The 14,101-nt window shown below is 38.9% G+C and overlaps 1 protein-coding gene across 1 annotated transcript in view; it reads right to left on the bottom strand.

Annotated features, from left to right (window-relative positions):
- Positions 1 to 2,577: 2,577 nt before the first annotated feature.
- Positions 2,578 to 14,101, bottom strand: part of LOC126413074 (teneurin-m) — a 118,743-nt gene continuing 107,219 nt past the window's right edge. The window contains exons 22-24 of the mRNA XM_050082971.1: positions 8,498 to 8,675; positions 6,730 to 8,329; positions 2,578 to 5,927 (exon numbers count right to left, since the gene is read on the bottom strand). Coding sequence (XP_049938928.1) covers positions 5,026 to 5,927; positions 6,730 to 8,329; positions 8,498 to 8,675 — 2,680 coding nt within the window. The 3' untranslated portion in view covers positions 2,578 to 5,025. The remainder of the gene's footprint in view (positions 5,928 to 6,729; positions 8,330 to 8,497; positions 8,676 to 14,101) is intronic.

Genomic DNA, 14,101 nt, shown 5'->3' with positions numbered 1-14,101 from the left:
AATCGTACATTTATTTGCATTGAAATTCTTTAGAAGAACTGTGAACCACAAATGCTGATTTGCTATGAAATAAGTTATGTATTCAGAACAATCATTTTGGTAATTTATGAAAATATAGTTTCATTAAGTGTCGGAAAATTCTCAAAAAATTCTATTTCTCACATAATTCTACAATGAAATAAGAGAATGACTGTTTTGTACAAGGACAAGCCTACTGTCCTCATATATTTTAAAAGAGCACAATTAAGTTCAAGCCTACAAATGACTATCACGGCACTCACAAATGTTCAAAATTTTGCAACATATCACAAAACAAATGAGAACTGACACGATCAAATGAAAGATTGTGCAGAGGCAATGGGAACAGTAAAATGTGCAAATCTAAAACTTCAAATCAGCACATGAATCTTGTACATTTGGTCTCACACAAAGGAAAATATTGAAGTCAGCTTTTATGCATAGATAAATGTGCATATTGCACGGATTTTTCGTGTAGCTGTTTCTGTGCACACTTCCTGTATATTCCAGAAAATCCTAGGATATAGTAATATTGTTTGATATTACAAAACAGTAAATGTGTCAGCCTTTGTCAGATAATGCAAAAAATTGCTTGACAGGCAACATTTACCACAAAACAACTGAGATGTTGAGGGGTCAACTGAACCTACCAACACCAGATGTTGGCTTTATCCCATAACCTTATGATGATGTGGCATGTGACATCACAGTGCGCAAACAGAAAGAGACTGGAACACAGACATTTCTTCTACATTTATATTAGTTTTTGACATGTAGGTTGTGGTTGCAGACTGAAATGTAGTGTACCCCAACGACTAGTGTAGGTTAGAAGGTGACAATTTGGTTATGAGTTGGCAAAGGAAACAAACATGATTACAGAATCTTTGATGTGATGATATACTGATCTGTAGTGTAGCCCAATGTCTATGTTAGATTGAAGGATGACAGTTTTGTTGTGAGTTGGCAAAGTGGTATCAAATAACTTTTGTTAATTCCTAGAAAGTGCTGATTTTTTTCATCATTATCCCTCAAAAGAATCTCTCTACTTCTTTCTACACTGTAGTTTCATACTGCTTCCTTATGACGAGTGGTTGATTATCCTCAGATTACTTTTTTCTTCTGTAGAGAATTTCCTGTCACTATATTTACTTGTAGTGTATATAGCTGAATCAGTCTATGCTATGTAAGATATCTTCTGTATGTATAAGGAGGGATAAAAAGTTTCTATTTGAAGATAGCACAGTCCAGAATAGGTATGCCAATCAGGCAAAATCGTCCTGATCATTAAGGCAATCATCCCAGTGACACACCAAGGTGAAGACAACTGTTCGGTAAAATGCCGTGTCCAGCGTGTGAAGAAGTGCCTGCTGCACATCCTCTCCGTGACAGAAATTGTATACCCTTCAGTGCCTTTTTTAGGAAGCCAAAGGCATGTTAATCACATGGAGAGAGATCAGGACTCTAGGGCAGGTGCTCAAGCATCCATAATGTGTGAGGGTGCCTTCCCAGATCGACGGGCGTCTTATGTCAAACTGTGACCAGCATGGAACTTGGTGCGCCTTTCCACAACGGCGGTTTTTGACAGACATGCTGCTTCACACACATTCTTCAATGGATGTTTACCAGTGTCTGTCCTTCAGCAGTCAAGAAAAAAAATAACAGCACAGTGTTCCTGTTTGGATGCATTTGATAACAACACCGCCATAGTTCACGTTTCTGTATTTACCACATGGATGTCAGAAAGACATGAATGTCACACTAGCCCCATGCCTACATATTGGTGCTTATCTATCCACAATAGAGTCAGACTATGTTGCATATATGCTGCAGCAATGTTCTCGACTTTTTGATTGCCCCTTATAGACGTTAGTGCATGCAGCCTGACCAAAGCAATGGCTTCTAGGCCACATAGTCCATCTTGATAGTGTCAAGGAAAATAAATTTTCATTTTCAAAATGCACAGTTTTGTCTTTATCCTGTTATTTATACCATTGATACTATAATAACATTCAGTGATACTCTTGCAAAGTCATGTTATTGATTTACATTTATCATCATTATTTCTATACAAGTTTGGTTTTATTCTAAATGTGTGACTTCTTAATAATGTAGCAATTTCCTTTTCTATTAACTGAATAACTGTATGGCATGAGCATTTAATGAAAACAGAGTCTGGCAGAAAGTTTAGTTTGTTTGTTTTCAGTTATTCAGATCATGCTCTATTAATTGTCATGTGTAAGAGGGGTGGGAGGACTGTGCAGTTACGACCCTCCGCCACACACCGTCAGGTGGCTTGCAGAGTATGGATGTAGATGTAGAAGTGTAGGATAAGATGGAATAGTTTTTTATGTGCTGGTATAGAACAGAAATTTGACAGAGATAAATGTTTTAATTTGCTTCTTCAGAACAGAAATTTGATGGAGATAAATGTTTTAGTTTGCTTCTTCAGAACAGAAATTTGATGTGGATAAATGTAGTTCACTGTTCTGTCATCAGTCTTCATGACCTGTTAGAAAATAAAACACCAAGGAGATGGAGGAATTATTTTCAAGTCAACTGTTTAAATTTCTTTCATCTTTTTAATTAATAATAAGGTCTATGTACAGTTAGTATGCAGATTTGTCCAAGTGAACATACAGTACACTCAGCTATTACTTTTCCTATACACAAGGGCATAGGCCAAACAAGTACAACATTGGGTAGGAATCAGTATCCCATTTCTGCTTAGTAATAAACAGTTCTAAAGACAAAGGAATCCGTGGACCCACTCACAGGCCTTCTATTGTTGCAGTCCAAGGCCTTTGTGCATTGTCTCGGATGCCTGTTACATAATAAGAATTGCACAGTTTTTATAAATGAGACTTACAAGTTATTAAGTATTGCTTCCTTCTTAGTCAGGTAAAAACCTCTGAAAAAATATCTTGTCTTCACCATGGCATAAAGCGCCACACTCTTCACGCGCTCTTCTTTATATATTTACATATGAGAATCAAAGGGCATGCATGTGACTGTACAGAACATTACATATGTATATATATAGTTTTGCTTTTGACAAACAATTATAGTGTGATACATTTAAAAAAATAAAATATAGGGGCATAAAGTGACAAATAAAAATTCGTAATCAAACATCTACAATGAAAGGTACATATAATTTTTTATAATACACATTAAATGAAAACTTTCGAAAATTTCACTTACAAGAAAACATTAGCATATAAGATTTATTAATTAATTTCACATTAAAACAGTGATAAAAATTCACTGAAATGACAATAAGAGACATATCTGTCACATTATTAAGCACCAAAGGCAGAAGCTTTTATGGATACACAGTAGAAAATAAAAGGCTTAAGCCTCTTCATATTCATACTAGAGCACATACAAGCTCTGTAACCTAAATGTCACTGTTGCGGCTAGACAAATGCCAGCATTATTTCCTCCTTACAACAAAAACAACTTTAACAGCACTGAGGAAACCATTCAAGGAAAACAATGTCTCACTATGAAATTTTGCAGTTGAGTCAATTCTACAATATTTCTAGTGCAATGCAAAAAATCACAGACACTGAAAGTTTCCGTTGTCTATATATTGCAGAGACATAAGCACAATGAGGAACAGTTCCACTTTCTTCCTTGAAGTCTTTGTATGTGGATATATTCCACAACCTCACTATTAACAGCTTGCTATCAAATGTACATGCCTGAAGTATTCTCATTGCACGTCATGTTGTGTTAAATCTTGCAGACAATTTATGCATATTTGAGGAACTCACAGTGTTTATATTTTGCACCACATTTAATTTTGTTCCTCCTGCATCAACATCTACCCTGTTTCTGCATGTCAGCATAATATTTATTTTACACCACAAGACACAGTGATTCCTGCTTTTGCAATCCAGCCTGCATAAGTACGAAACACTTTCACCTTACATAAAATCACTCTTAACCAGTCTTCTTAATTGTGTTAATGTTGTAGGCCTATACATTCATTTTTTTAAAAAATGCGATTAACAATTGCCATTGTGAGATTCCAAATTATTTAATGTTTAGTATGCCGTGATCTGCAAGAAAAGGGCTCATAAAAATGCAATAATGGTGTTAAAATGTCCACCATGTCCATAAATAAAAAATAACTTTAACATATTTACAGTCTCAAAAAATGTTCCTTCCAGTCTGTACAATTATTTGTTTTTCAGTCATACATGGAATATTGCTTTTTTTCTAACGTGATTTGAATACCATTATACTCCATGTGTCGCACATATTAAAGTTCTTGCACACAAAATCATCAACAGCCTTATTTAAAAATACATATTACTTCTGTGAAATTCACACACATGCTATTCAACAGTGTCTGCTTAGTCCTAAGCTATTCATTTAGCAACAATTAAAGTTTGATCATAATGCCTGTTGGTTACAAAAAGTGAACTGTGAAATGACTAGTGGTTGAATATGGAAAATATGGACAAAATTTTCAAGTATGGTAATAACTGACCTCAGCTTTATTAAGTGTCCCAATTACTTGTGGCATTACGAAAGGTCATTTTTTCTTAAATGGGTGTATAATTAACATCTTCGTGGATGAGTTTGTATTTTCTATCCTGGCACTACAAAAGTTTTGTGATATTAGAGTTTTTCAGGGGGATCAGCTTGTGGTCACTGTCATGGATTTTTTACTTGACCATCCCAATAAGATGCAAGGTACGATTGGGGGGGGGGGGGGGGGGGGGCAGGTAGCAAGGGGTTTCACATAACTGCAGTAGTTTGATGAATCTTCAAGTTGGAACAAAATAAATGTACCACTGCACTACTGGCTTCCAAACTAATGTATTATTGTAAACAAACTGAAAAAAAAAAAAAAAAAAAAAAAGACAGACCCTTTCACTTGTGACTTAAGATGTAGAGTGTCTGTTTGTGTTGTCTGACTTTCAAGACTGGTGGTCATAACACCAAGCATTAAGTGCCGATGTTTAAAGGAATTGATGATTGTGGATATTTTGTGCATCACGAGTCATGCCTGTGCCAGCGTAACCTGCGATTTCCACTCTTCCGTCGTTTACGTTTTGTATCTCGACGGAAAGCTACATTTCCAGGATCATCAGCAAGTTGTGGGTAGCGGTGTACACTATGAATATCAACCCCCTCATAGCCATCCACTCGTCCATGCAGTACTAAATCTTCCTTTTCTTCTTCAGTCCAATCACCACGACCCTGGAAGCCGGCAGCAACAAGTTGTTTCTCTAGTTCCCATGCTCTCTCCACAGCTCTCTTATGGGCATGTTTCAGTATTCGATGTCTTTCTTGTTCTGGATCTGCACCATACCTAATAAAGACTGCAGCATCAGGATTGTGAAGTCTCAGTTCCTTAGTGCCACTAGTACCATGTTCTGCTGATTCATGTGCTGAGATATTGAACATACCACCTAACCTTCGCAGTTCTTCTTGGTCATCTCTTATCTTCAAGATATTGTCTTTGACAAAATAAAACACATCTTGATCATGAAGACTGAAATGCAGATCAAGAAAGTAAGAATTGTTGAAAACTGATGTCACAACATCCTGCACAACGCTATTGACGCCTTCAACAACACTGACAATAGCACGACCCGACACACGAGAGATGAGAACACCTTCTCCAAACACAGCTCTTCTGTACGCTACTCTTGGGAGTAAGTTTCTTGTCTTTGGCTCCATTTTCAGCAGTGGCTTGGGAACAAAACCTAAGTCCCGGAATTTTTCGTTCACTCTGTCCACAATGCATTGCAATCCAGACATTACACCAAATTCAGGGGACAGTTGGCGTGAAGTGACCATTGCTTGTGGTTGGTATACTGTGCGAGCTGTGTAGGATGATCCAAGCATACTGTCGATGTCGTAACCATAAAGTTTTAACCAACTTGGAAGATCTGAAAATAAAAAGTATTTTGGAATATAGTTTTTATTTTAACAACTAATAAAAACTAATTAAATATTTTTTTACATCAGTAATAACAATTAGATCTAGTAAAGAAAAAATAAAAAAACCATAACAATTATTACTTAACTTTATTTCTTATTTTATTTTACTTTACTTTTTTAGGGGAAAGAGTAAGGAGGTTCTACATGACAACCAGTTTTCGATTATAAGGCAACAGAAATTGTTTTGTAAAACATTTTGTTATGCAGTTACAGCTTTCACTGGAAGTAAAACATCCATATCAGGAATCAATATGGGAAATATATTGTAAACTAATGAAACAGTTTCATATGAATCAACAGATACATGTGTGTGTGCCGATATTAAATAGCTTGTACATGAATGATGGGCTTGTTGCAACTTCTAAACCTATGTAGTTTTATTTCTGAAAAACTTACTATAGATAACAAAAAACTGCACGTATTGCTGCAACTACACTCTAAGAATGTAACAGTACATTTGTTTTATGGTAGTCTGCATATCTAAGGTGTCAAGTTTGTTTTCCGGTTCATTGTTTCCTAATATCTGATTACTGCACAACTTGCTAAGCAAGTTAGGATTTTTTAAATAAATTATGGATCTCATTATTGTAGCTACACATTAGTTAAGCATAATGCTAGATTTCTTTTCCGATTTTATTCCAGGGAATTATCGAAACTTTATTTACTAGTGCATTAGTAATTGTTTTGAATCAAAGGAAAATTCAGTTGAGAAAACTAATAAATTAATAAATAAATTGCATTGTCACTTACCTGTCATGTAATTGATGACATGCCTGGGATTAATCGGGTCATTGTTGTTAAACCTGTAGATGAAAATATCAGTTGGTGTTGTGAGTTGGTTTGCCATTTCTTCCCACGCTGGAGTCATCCACTGGCCAACAACTGGATCATAAAGTCTCTTCTTTATGTACACAAGACCAGTATTTGGGTCAAAAAGGCCACCATGGAAGTCTACAGGAAGGTAGAAGTCTGGATTTGAATCCTTGGTTACTTTTCCAAATGGTGTACGTCTAATTTCCTTAATTATGTTTCCATTTGTGTCATACAGTGCTAGAGGAGAACCATTTTGATCAGAAGCAACATAAAAGCGCTGTTCTGATGTTTCAACGGTTATTAGAATTTGCCGTTCATCATAAAGTAATCTGAATGTGCGTCCAGATTTCGGAAAATGAACATGAGAAATTAGATCTGGTGTGCTTGGATTTGCATAGAAATACTGAGTAACATTGCCTCGTTCGTCATGCCAAGACACCATTCTTCCTCTATCGTCATAAAAGTACCATGTTTGAAATTTATCTCTTTCAAACGCGTGAATTAATTGGGCTCGTGAATTATAGCGATATTTCTGTTCCCCTCTCCTCACAACAAATCCTCGACCATCATAGCTGTTGAATTCAACATCGCCATACTGCACAACTCTGTCTCCACTGTCATAACCAAGTGAGATCTTTTCTCCTTGTTCAATTACACCAATAACATTGCCATTTTCATCATAAACATATTTCCAGTTACTGTCACCTACAACTTCCATTACATGTCCATCTGCGTTGTAAGTAACTTTGTCTGTGATAGTAACTCGCCCAATTGTAAATTTTTGTGCCTTAATCCTGTTCCGGTTGTCATACTCTAGTTCCATTCTGTAAACATCAAATGTTTTAATGTTTATAAGTATTGACTTTATCCTTCCATGATTGTCATAATCAGTGATGCTGAAAAACTGTTTACTTGTATCCTGCATCACAGAGCGATTGAAAGTGTTCCTGTAAATACGCAGATCTGTCACTCCTTCAAGCATGCCCAAATTTTGATTGTATTTCAATCTCAACTGTGGAAGCTCTTTTCCATTTATTTCAACATCAATGCCTGATATTCTTGCATTGCCATCATATTGATAACGAAAATGTGCATTGTCCAGTCCACTTTTACTGCCAAATTTAAGTCTTTCATCTTTCAAAATTCCAGCATGGTAGCGATATTCTTGTTTCAGTTCAAAGTTTGGTTCCACAATGTCAATACTTTTCACCAAACTCGTAGTTTCTTGGTAATTGTAATGGATAGATGACAGACCTGCAAGAACTGTTTCAAGTTTGCCGCTCTGATCGTACACATAGGCAACTTTACCAGACTGATGTGGGTAAACTTTTGCTAGAATCTGGCCATCATCATTGTATAAAATTTCATATGGGTGCCGATTCATTGGTGAGAAATACTGATATTTGAAGAATCCAAGGGATGTCTGTAAAGAAAAGGCATGGATATGGCCTCTGGGTGTTGTAAGTGATTGCAGTGCTCCGGCTTCATCATACTGCAGCAAGTAGTCACTTCCTCGTGGTGTTGTGACTTTCAGTGGCTGTGAAGAAAATGAAAACAGATTAATTATATATTTAGTAAATTTATAATAGTGTATAATTATGTAATGCAAATTTTATATCTTTTTTTTATTACTTTATATATATCACATTAAAATTTTTAAGCTCTTTGTGAAATACATAAAAAACAAGTAACTCAGTTTCCATACCAGGCTGCTAAACATATCCTTGAATGCGTAAATCATTGATGATCCATCACCATAACGAATTTGATTGAGACGCCCAGCTCTGTCAAATGCGTAACTTTCGTTGAGTTCTCCCCATCTCCAGCTTGTAAGGCGACTAAATCTGTCATACTCAAGTTCGACACCAGCAAATATCCCATTCCTGCAAAAAATTTAGTGTTTTTTTTAATATGTTGGTATGTTTTATTCTTGCATTAGCATATTTTTGGGTGACTGCGACTGAAGTAATGAGTTTATTTAGGAAGAAAGCGGCTGAAAAGGTTAGCAAAAGAGATTAGAAAATACAGAGGGGTCCAGAAAAATGTAGACACTCTTTGATAGTTAATGTCTTTGGACCAGAAGACATATTTGTGTGGTAGTGTAGCCCATTCTTTTCTCCAAAGATCTTGACGTGCAATTTCCAGCAGATGACAGAGCAGCAATGAATGATGTAAGATTGTCATTTGGGCAATACCGGGCCATCGTATTGAAGTGGTACTGGAAGTCGGGAAAACATGATGGAGGTACAACCTTTAAGTGGCATAATGTATACAGAACTCAACCAACAACATGTACAATTCATCATATTCAGGATAAATTTGAAGCCAAAGGTACCGTTCAGGATGTGCGTAAGGAAATGTCTGGCTGACCAAAAACATCAAAAAGTCCAGCTTCCTGCACTGCTGTGTTGCAACATTTTACTGGATCACCTCAAAAATCTGTGAAGCAGGGTGCACATGAAAGTGGGGTAAGTCAATCAAGCCTACAATGACTTATAAAGGCTGCAAAGTGGAAAGTGTACATTCCAAGATGGCTTCACACTATGAATGAGGACAACCCGTATTGAAGGATCTAGTACTGCGAGTAGTTTGAAGGCACACTTCGCGAGGATGAACAGTTTGCAGGGATGGCTAAAACTTCGAATGGCTCTGAACACTATGGGACTTAACATCTGTGGTCACCAGCCCCTTTGCAGCTGGATGGTTATCTGATCTGACGAGATGCAATTCAAACTGAACAGTACTGCAAACAGCCACAATTGCATATACTGGGCTCTTGAAAATCCTCACATTCATGTGGACAAACATGTTAATCTACCAAGTGCTAATGTGTGGTGTGGTTTGTTATCATGCAGTTTGACTTGCCCATTCTTCTTTAAAGGTACCGTAACTGGTGAGATGTATCTTCATATGCTGAAAACATCGATTTTACCTGCCTTCTGAGAGGTGTTTGGAAATAAAAGATTTTACCTACAACAAGATGATGCCCTGCCTCATTACCATAGAGATGTCAGAGCCTACGTGGATGAAAATCTACCAGAGTGATGTACAAGTCAAAGAGGGACTGTTGAATACCCACCACAGTCTCCAGACCCTACGCTTCTTGACTTCTACCTATGGAGGGCCATGAAAAATGAAGTTTACTAACAGAAGCCAGCTACACTAAACAAGATACAACAAACCATCAAGGCATCCTGTGTGGCTATCACACCGGCACCACTGACAGCCATAGTTCAGTCAACAGTTCAGCACATCAAAGTTATCTAGCTGCTAATGGGGGTCACTTTAAACGCATAAAATAATCTTCATCCCCCATGCAAGGATTGTAACGATATTTTACTTTGTTCCTTTCATATTGACTATCAAAGAGTGTCTACATTTTGGAAGATAAATCCCTAACATTACTACACAGTAATGAGGAAGAGAAACTGTTGTTACTATACTGACCCTCACTGCTCTTGCTCATTGCTGATTCTATAATGACAGTAAATTTTTGCAATCATGCTTCATAAATCTGAAGTGTATAAGGGGATATTGAAAGAAGTAACAATTTTACAATTAATGCAAACTAGTGATTTTTAATTAAACAATTTTGACAGTACCTATTTATAAAGAGACCTATGTAAATTCAAGGCACCTGTCATATTACAAAAAGAACTGTTTTAAAAATGAAGGTAGCCATGGATAATTTAATGGATCATCCTGATGATGGCTGAAAGTGACTGACAGAAAACGCAAAGCACGATGATTGGACAGGCATTCGAGTCCTACCTTTCCTAAATTCCATCACCTGGCTTTGATGACTTATGAAGAATGAAAACACTCAGTGGGCTGTTTGTCAATCACAAGCCACATGCCACTAGCCTTCAAAATGGTGCTTCTGTCTTAAACTTATTTAGTTAGGTCTGTAACACTCCAATTACGGTGAGGTGTGGTATAAGAAAATGCAAGTTTATTACTTTCAAAAAGTTGTGTCCTTATGGTACTGTTCCAAAAACTTTGATGTCGCACGAATATGCTTCTTTCTTGGTTGATCTACAATCTTGTGAGCAAACAGTTTAGAATAAATTTTCCTGTTCTGGAGAAGACTAACAATTGCATGAGCACTGGTGTATGAAATATGCCAAATGTGTTCACTGAAGTCAATAATAACAACAATTACTTGAAATACAATAATTCTTCATGTATTCATTAAATAAATTTGGCATTTCATTCAACATTCCACGTGGGAAAAATATATCTAAAAACACAGATGATGTGACTTACCGAACGAAAGTGCTGGCAGGTCGATAGACACACAAACAAACACATGAAATTCAAGCTTTCGCAACAAACTGTTGTCTCATCAGGAAAGAGGGAAGGAGAGGGAAAGACGAAAGGATGTGGGTTTTAAGGGAGAGGGTAAGGAGTCATTCCAATCCCGGGAGTGGAAAGACTTACCTTAGGAGGAAAAAAGGACAGGTATACACTTGCATACACACACATATCCATCCGCACATACACAACCTCTGTCCTATCCAAAGGCCTCATCTTCAGCCCCACTCCCAGATTCAACCAAACAGCCCTCTTCAAAGATTTACTGTCCTACACTCATACTCTCTGCTGGAAATATCACTTTGCCACTAAGAAAAATGATCCTAATCCTACTCCTAATGATCCAACTTCCCAAGAGACCATCCAAATTGAACCCTGCCTGGAGCAGTTCCGTCCTCCGTCACAGCGGGACCCACCTCCACTTCCTCAAAATCACCCTCTCCAAACCTTCCAGGAATTTCTGACTTCCAGCCTTGCCTCTCAATCCTTCTTAAAAAACCTTAAGCCCACTCCCAACATCACCACTGCTGAAGCCCAGGGTATCCGTGATCTAAAGGCTGACCGATCCATCGTCATTCTTCTGGCGGACAAGGGTTCCACTACCGTGGTACTTGATCGTCGGGAGTATGTGGCTGAGGGACTGCGTCAGCTTTCAGACAACACCACATACAAAGTTTGCCAAGGTAATCCCATTCCTGATGTCCAGGCGGAGCTTCAAGGAATCCTCAGAACCTTAGGCCCCCTACAAAACCTTTCACCTGACTCCATCAACCTCCTGACCCCACTGACACCCCGCACCCCTACCTTCTACCTTCTTCCTAAAATTCACAAACCCAATCATCCCGGCCGCCCCATTGTAGCTGGTTACCAAGCCCCCACAGAACGTATCTCTGCCTACGTAGATCAACACCTTCAACCCATTACATGCAGTCTCCCATCCTTCATCAAAAACACCAACCACTTTCTCGAATGCCTGGAATCCTTACCCAATCTGTTACCCCCGGAAACCATCCTTGTAACCATTGATGCCACTTCCTTATACACAAATATTCCGCACGTCCAGGGCCTTGCTGCGATGGCGCACTTCCTTTCATGCCGATCGCCTGCCACCCTACCTAAAACCTCTTTCCTCATTACCTTAGCCAGCTTCATCCTGACCCACAACTTCTTCACTTTTGAAGGCCAGACATACCAACAATTAAAGGGAACAGCCATGGGTACCAGGATGGCTCCCTCATACGCCAACCTATTCATGGGTCGCTTAGAGGAAGCCTTCTTGGTTACCCAGGCCTCCCAACCCAAAGTTTGGTACAGATTTATTGATGACATCTTCATGATCTGGACTCACAGTGAAGAAGAACTCCAGAATTTCCTCTCCAACCTCAACTCCTTTGGTTCCATCAGATTCACCTGGTCCTATTCCAAATCCCATGCCACTTTCCTTGATGTTGACCTCCATTTGTCCAATGGCCAGCTTCACACGTCTGTCCACATCAAACCCACCAACAAGCAACAGTACCTCCATTATGACAGCTGCCACCCATTCCACATCAAACGGTCCCTTCCCTACAGCCTAGGTCTTCGTGGCAAACGAATCTGCTCCAGTCCGGAATCCCTGAACCATTACACCAACAACCTGATAACAGCTTTCGCATCCCGCAACTACCCTCCCGACCTAGTACAGAAGCAAATAACCAGAGCCACTTCCTCATCCCCTCAAACCCAGAACCTCCCACAGAAGAACCACAAAAGTGCCCCACTTGTGACAGGATACTTTCCGGGACTGGATCAGACTCTGAATGTGGCTCTCCAGCAGGGATACGACTTCCTCAAATCCTGCCCTGAAATGAGATCCATCCTTCATGAAATCCTCCCCACTCCACCAAGAGTGTCTTTCCGCCGTCCGCCTAACCGTCGTAACCTCTTAGTTCATCCCTATGAAATCCCCAAACCACCTTCCCTACCCTCTGGCTCCTACCCATGTAACCGCCCCCGGTGTAAAACCTGTCCCATGCACCTTCCCACCACCACCTACTCCAGTCCTGTAACCCGGAAGGTGTACACGATCAAAGGCAGAGCCACGTGTGAAAGCACCCACATGATTTACCAACTGACCTGCCTACACTGTGACGCATTCTATTTGGGAATGACCAGCAACAAACTGTCCATTCGCATGAATGGACACAGGCAGACAGTGTTTGTTGGTAATGAGGATCACCCTGTGGCTAAACATGCCTTGGTGCACGGCCAGCACATCTTGGCACAGTGTTACACCGTCCGGGTTATCTGGATACTTCCCACCAACACCAACCTATCCTAACTCCGGAGATGGGAACTTGCCCTTCAATATATCCTCTCTTCCCGTTATCCACCAGGCCTCAATCTCCGCTAATTTCAAGTTGCCGCCACTCATACCTCACCTGTCATTCAACAACATCTTTGCCTCTGCACTTCCGCCCCAACTGACATCTCTGCCCAAACTCTTTGCGTTTGAATATGTCTGCTTGTGTCTGTATATGTGTGGATGGATATGTGTGTGTGTGCGAGTGTATACCTGTCCTTTTTTCCCCCTAAGGTGAGTCTTTCCGCTCCCGGGATTGGAATGACTCCTTACCCTCTCCCTTAAAACCCACATCCTTTCGTCTTTCCCTCTCCTTCCCTCTTTCCTGACGAAGCAACCATTGGTTGCGAAAGCTTGAATTTTGTGTGTATCCCTTATTTTCCATTGTTTGAATGTAACACACTGATAGCTGACTATCAATTTAAGCATAAATAATGGTTGCACATAATGTTTTTATACAATGCACAAACATATATTACTTTCTAGATGCATCTTGTATAAATAATGTACTGTGGAAATCTCCACAGAAAAATCAGTTTTATAGGCTGTTGAACTTTTGACAAGAGGTTGGAAAGGATCTGCTCTCTTATTCTTTAAATAATTATCTGACAACAATTTAGGTTCTTTAAAAGAAATATAGAAAACCAGTTTGGA

Source organism: Schistocerca serialis, chromosome 7 (assembly GCF_023864345.2).
Source record: "Schistocerca serialis cubense isolate TAMUIC-IGC-003099 chromosome 7, iqSchSeri2.2, whole genome shotgun sequence".
NCBI classification, from domain to species: Eukaryota; Metazoa; Arthropoda; class Insecta; order Orthoptera; family Acrididae; genus Schistocerca; species Schistocerca serialis.
The sequence above is the reverse complement of the archived record's forward strand: the minus strand, read 5'-3'. Positions and strand labels throughout refer to the sequence as shown.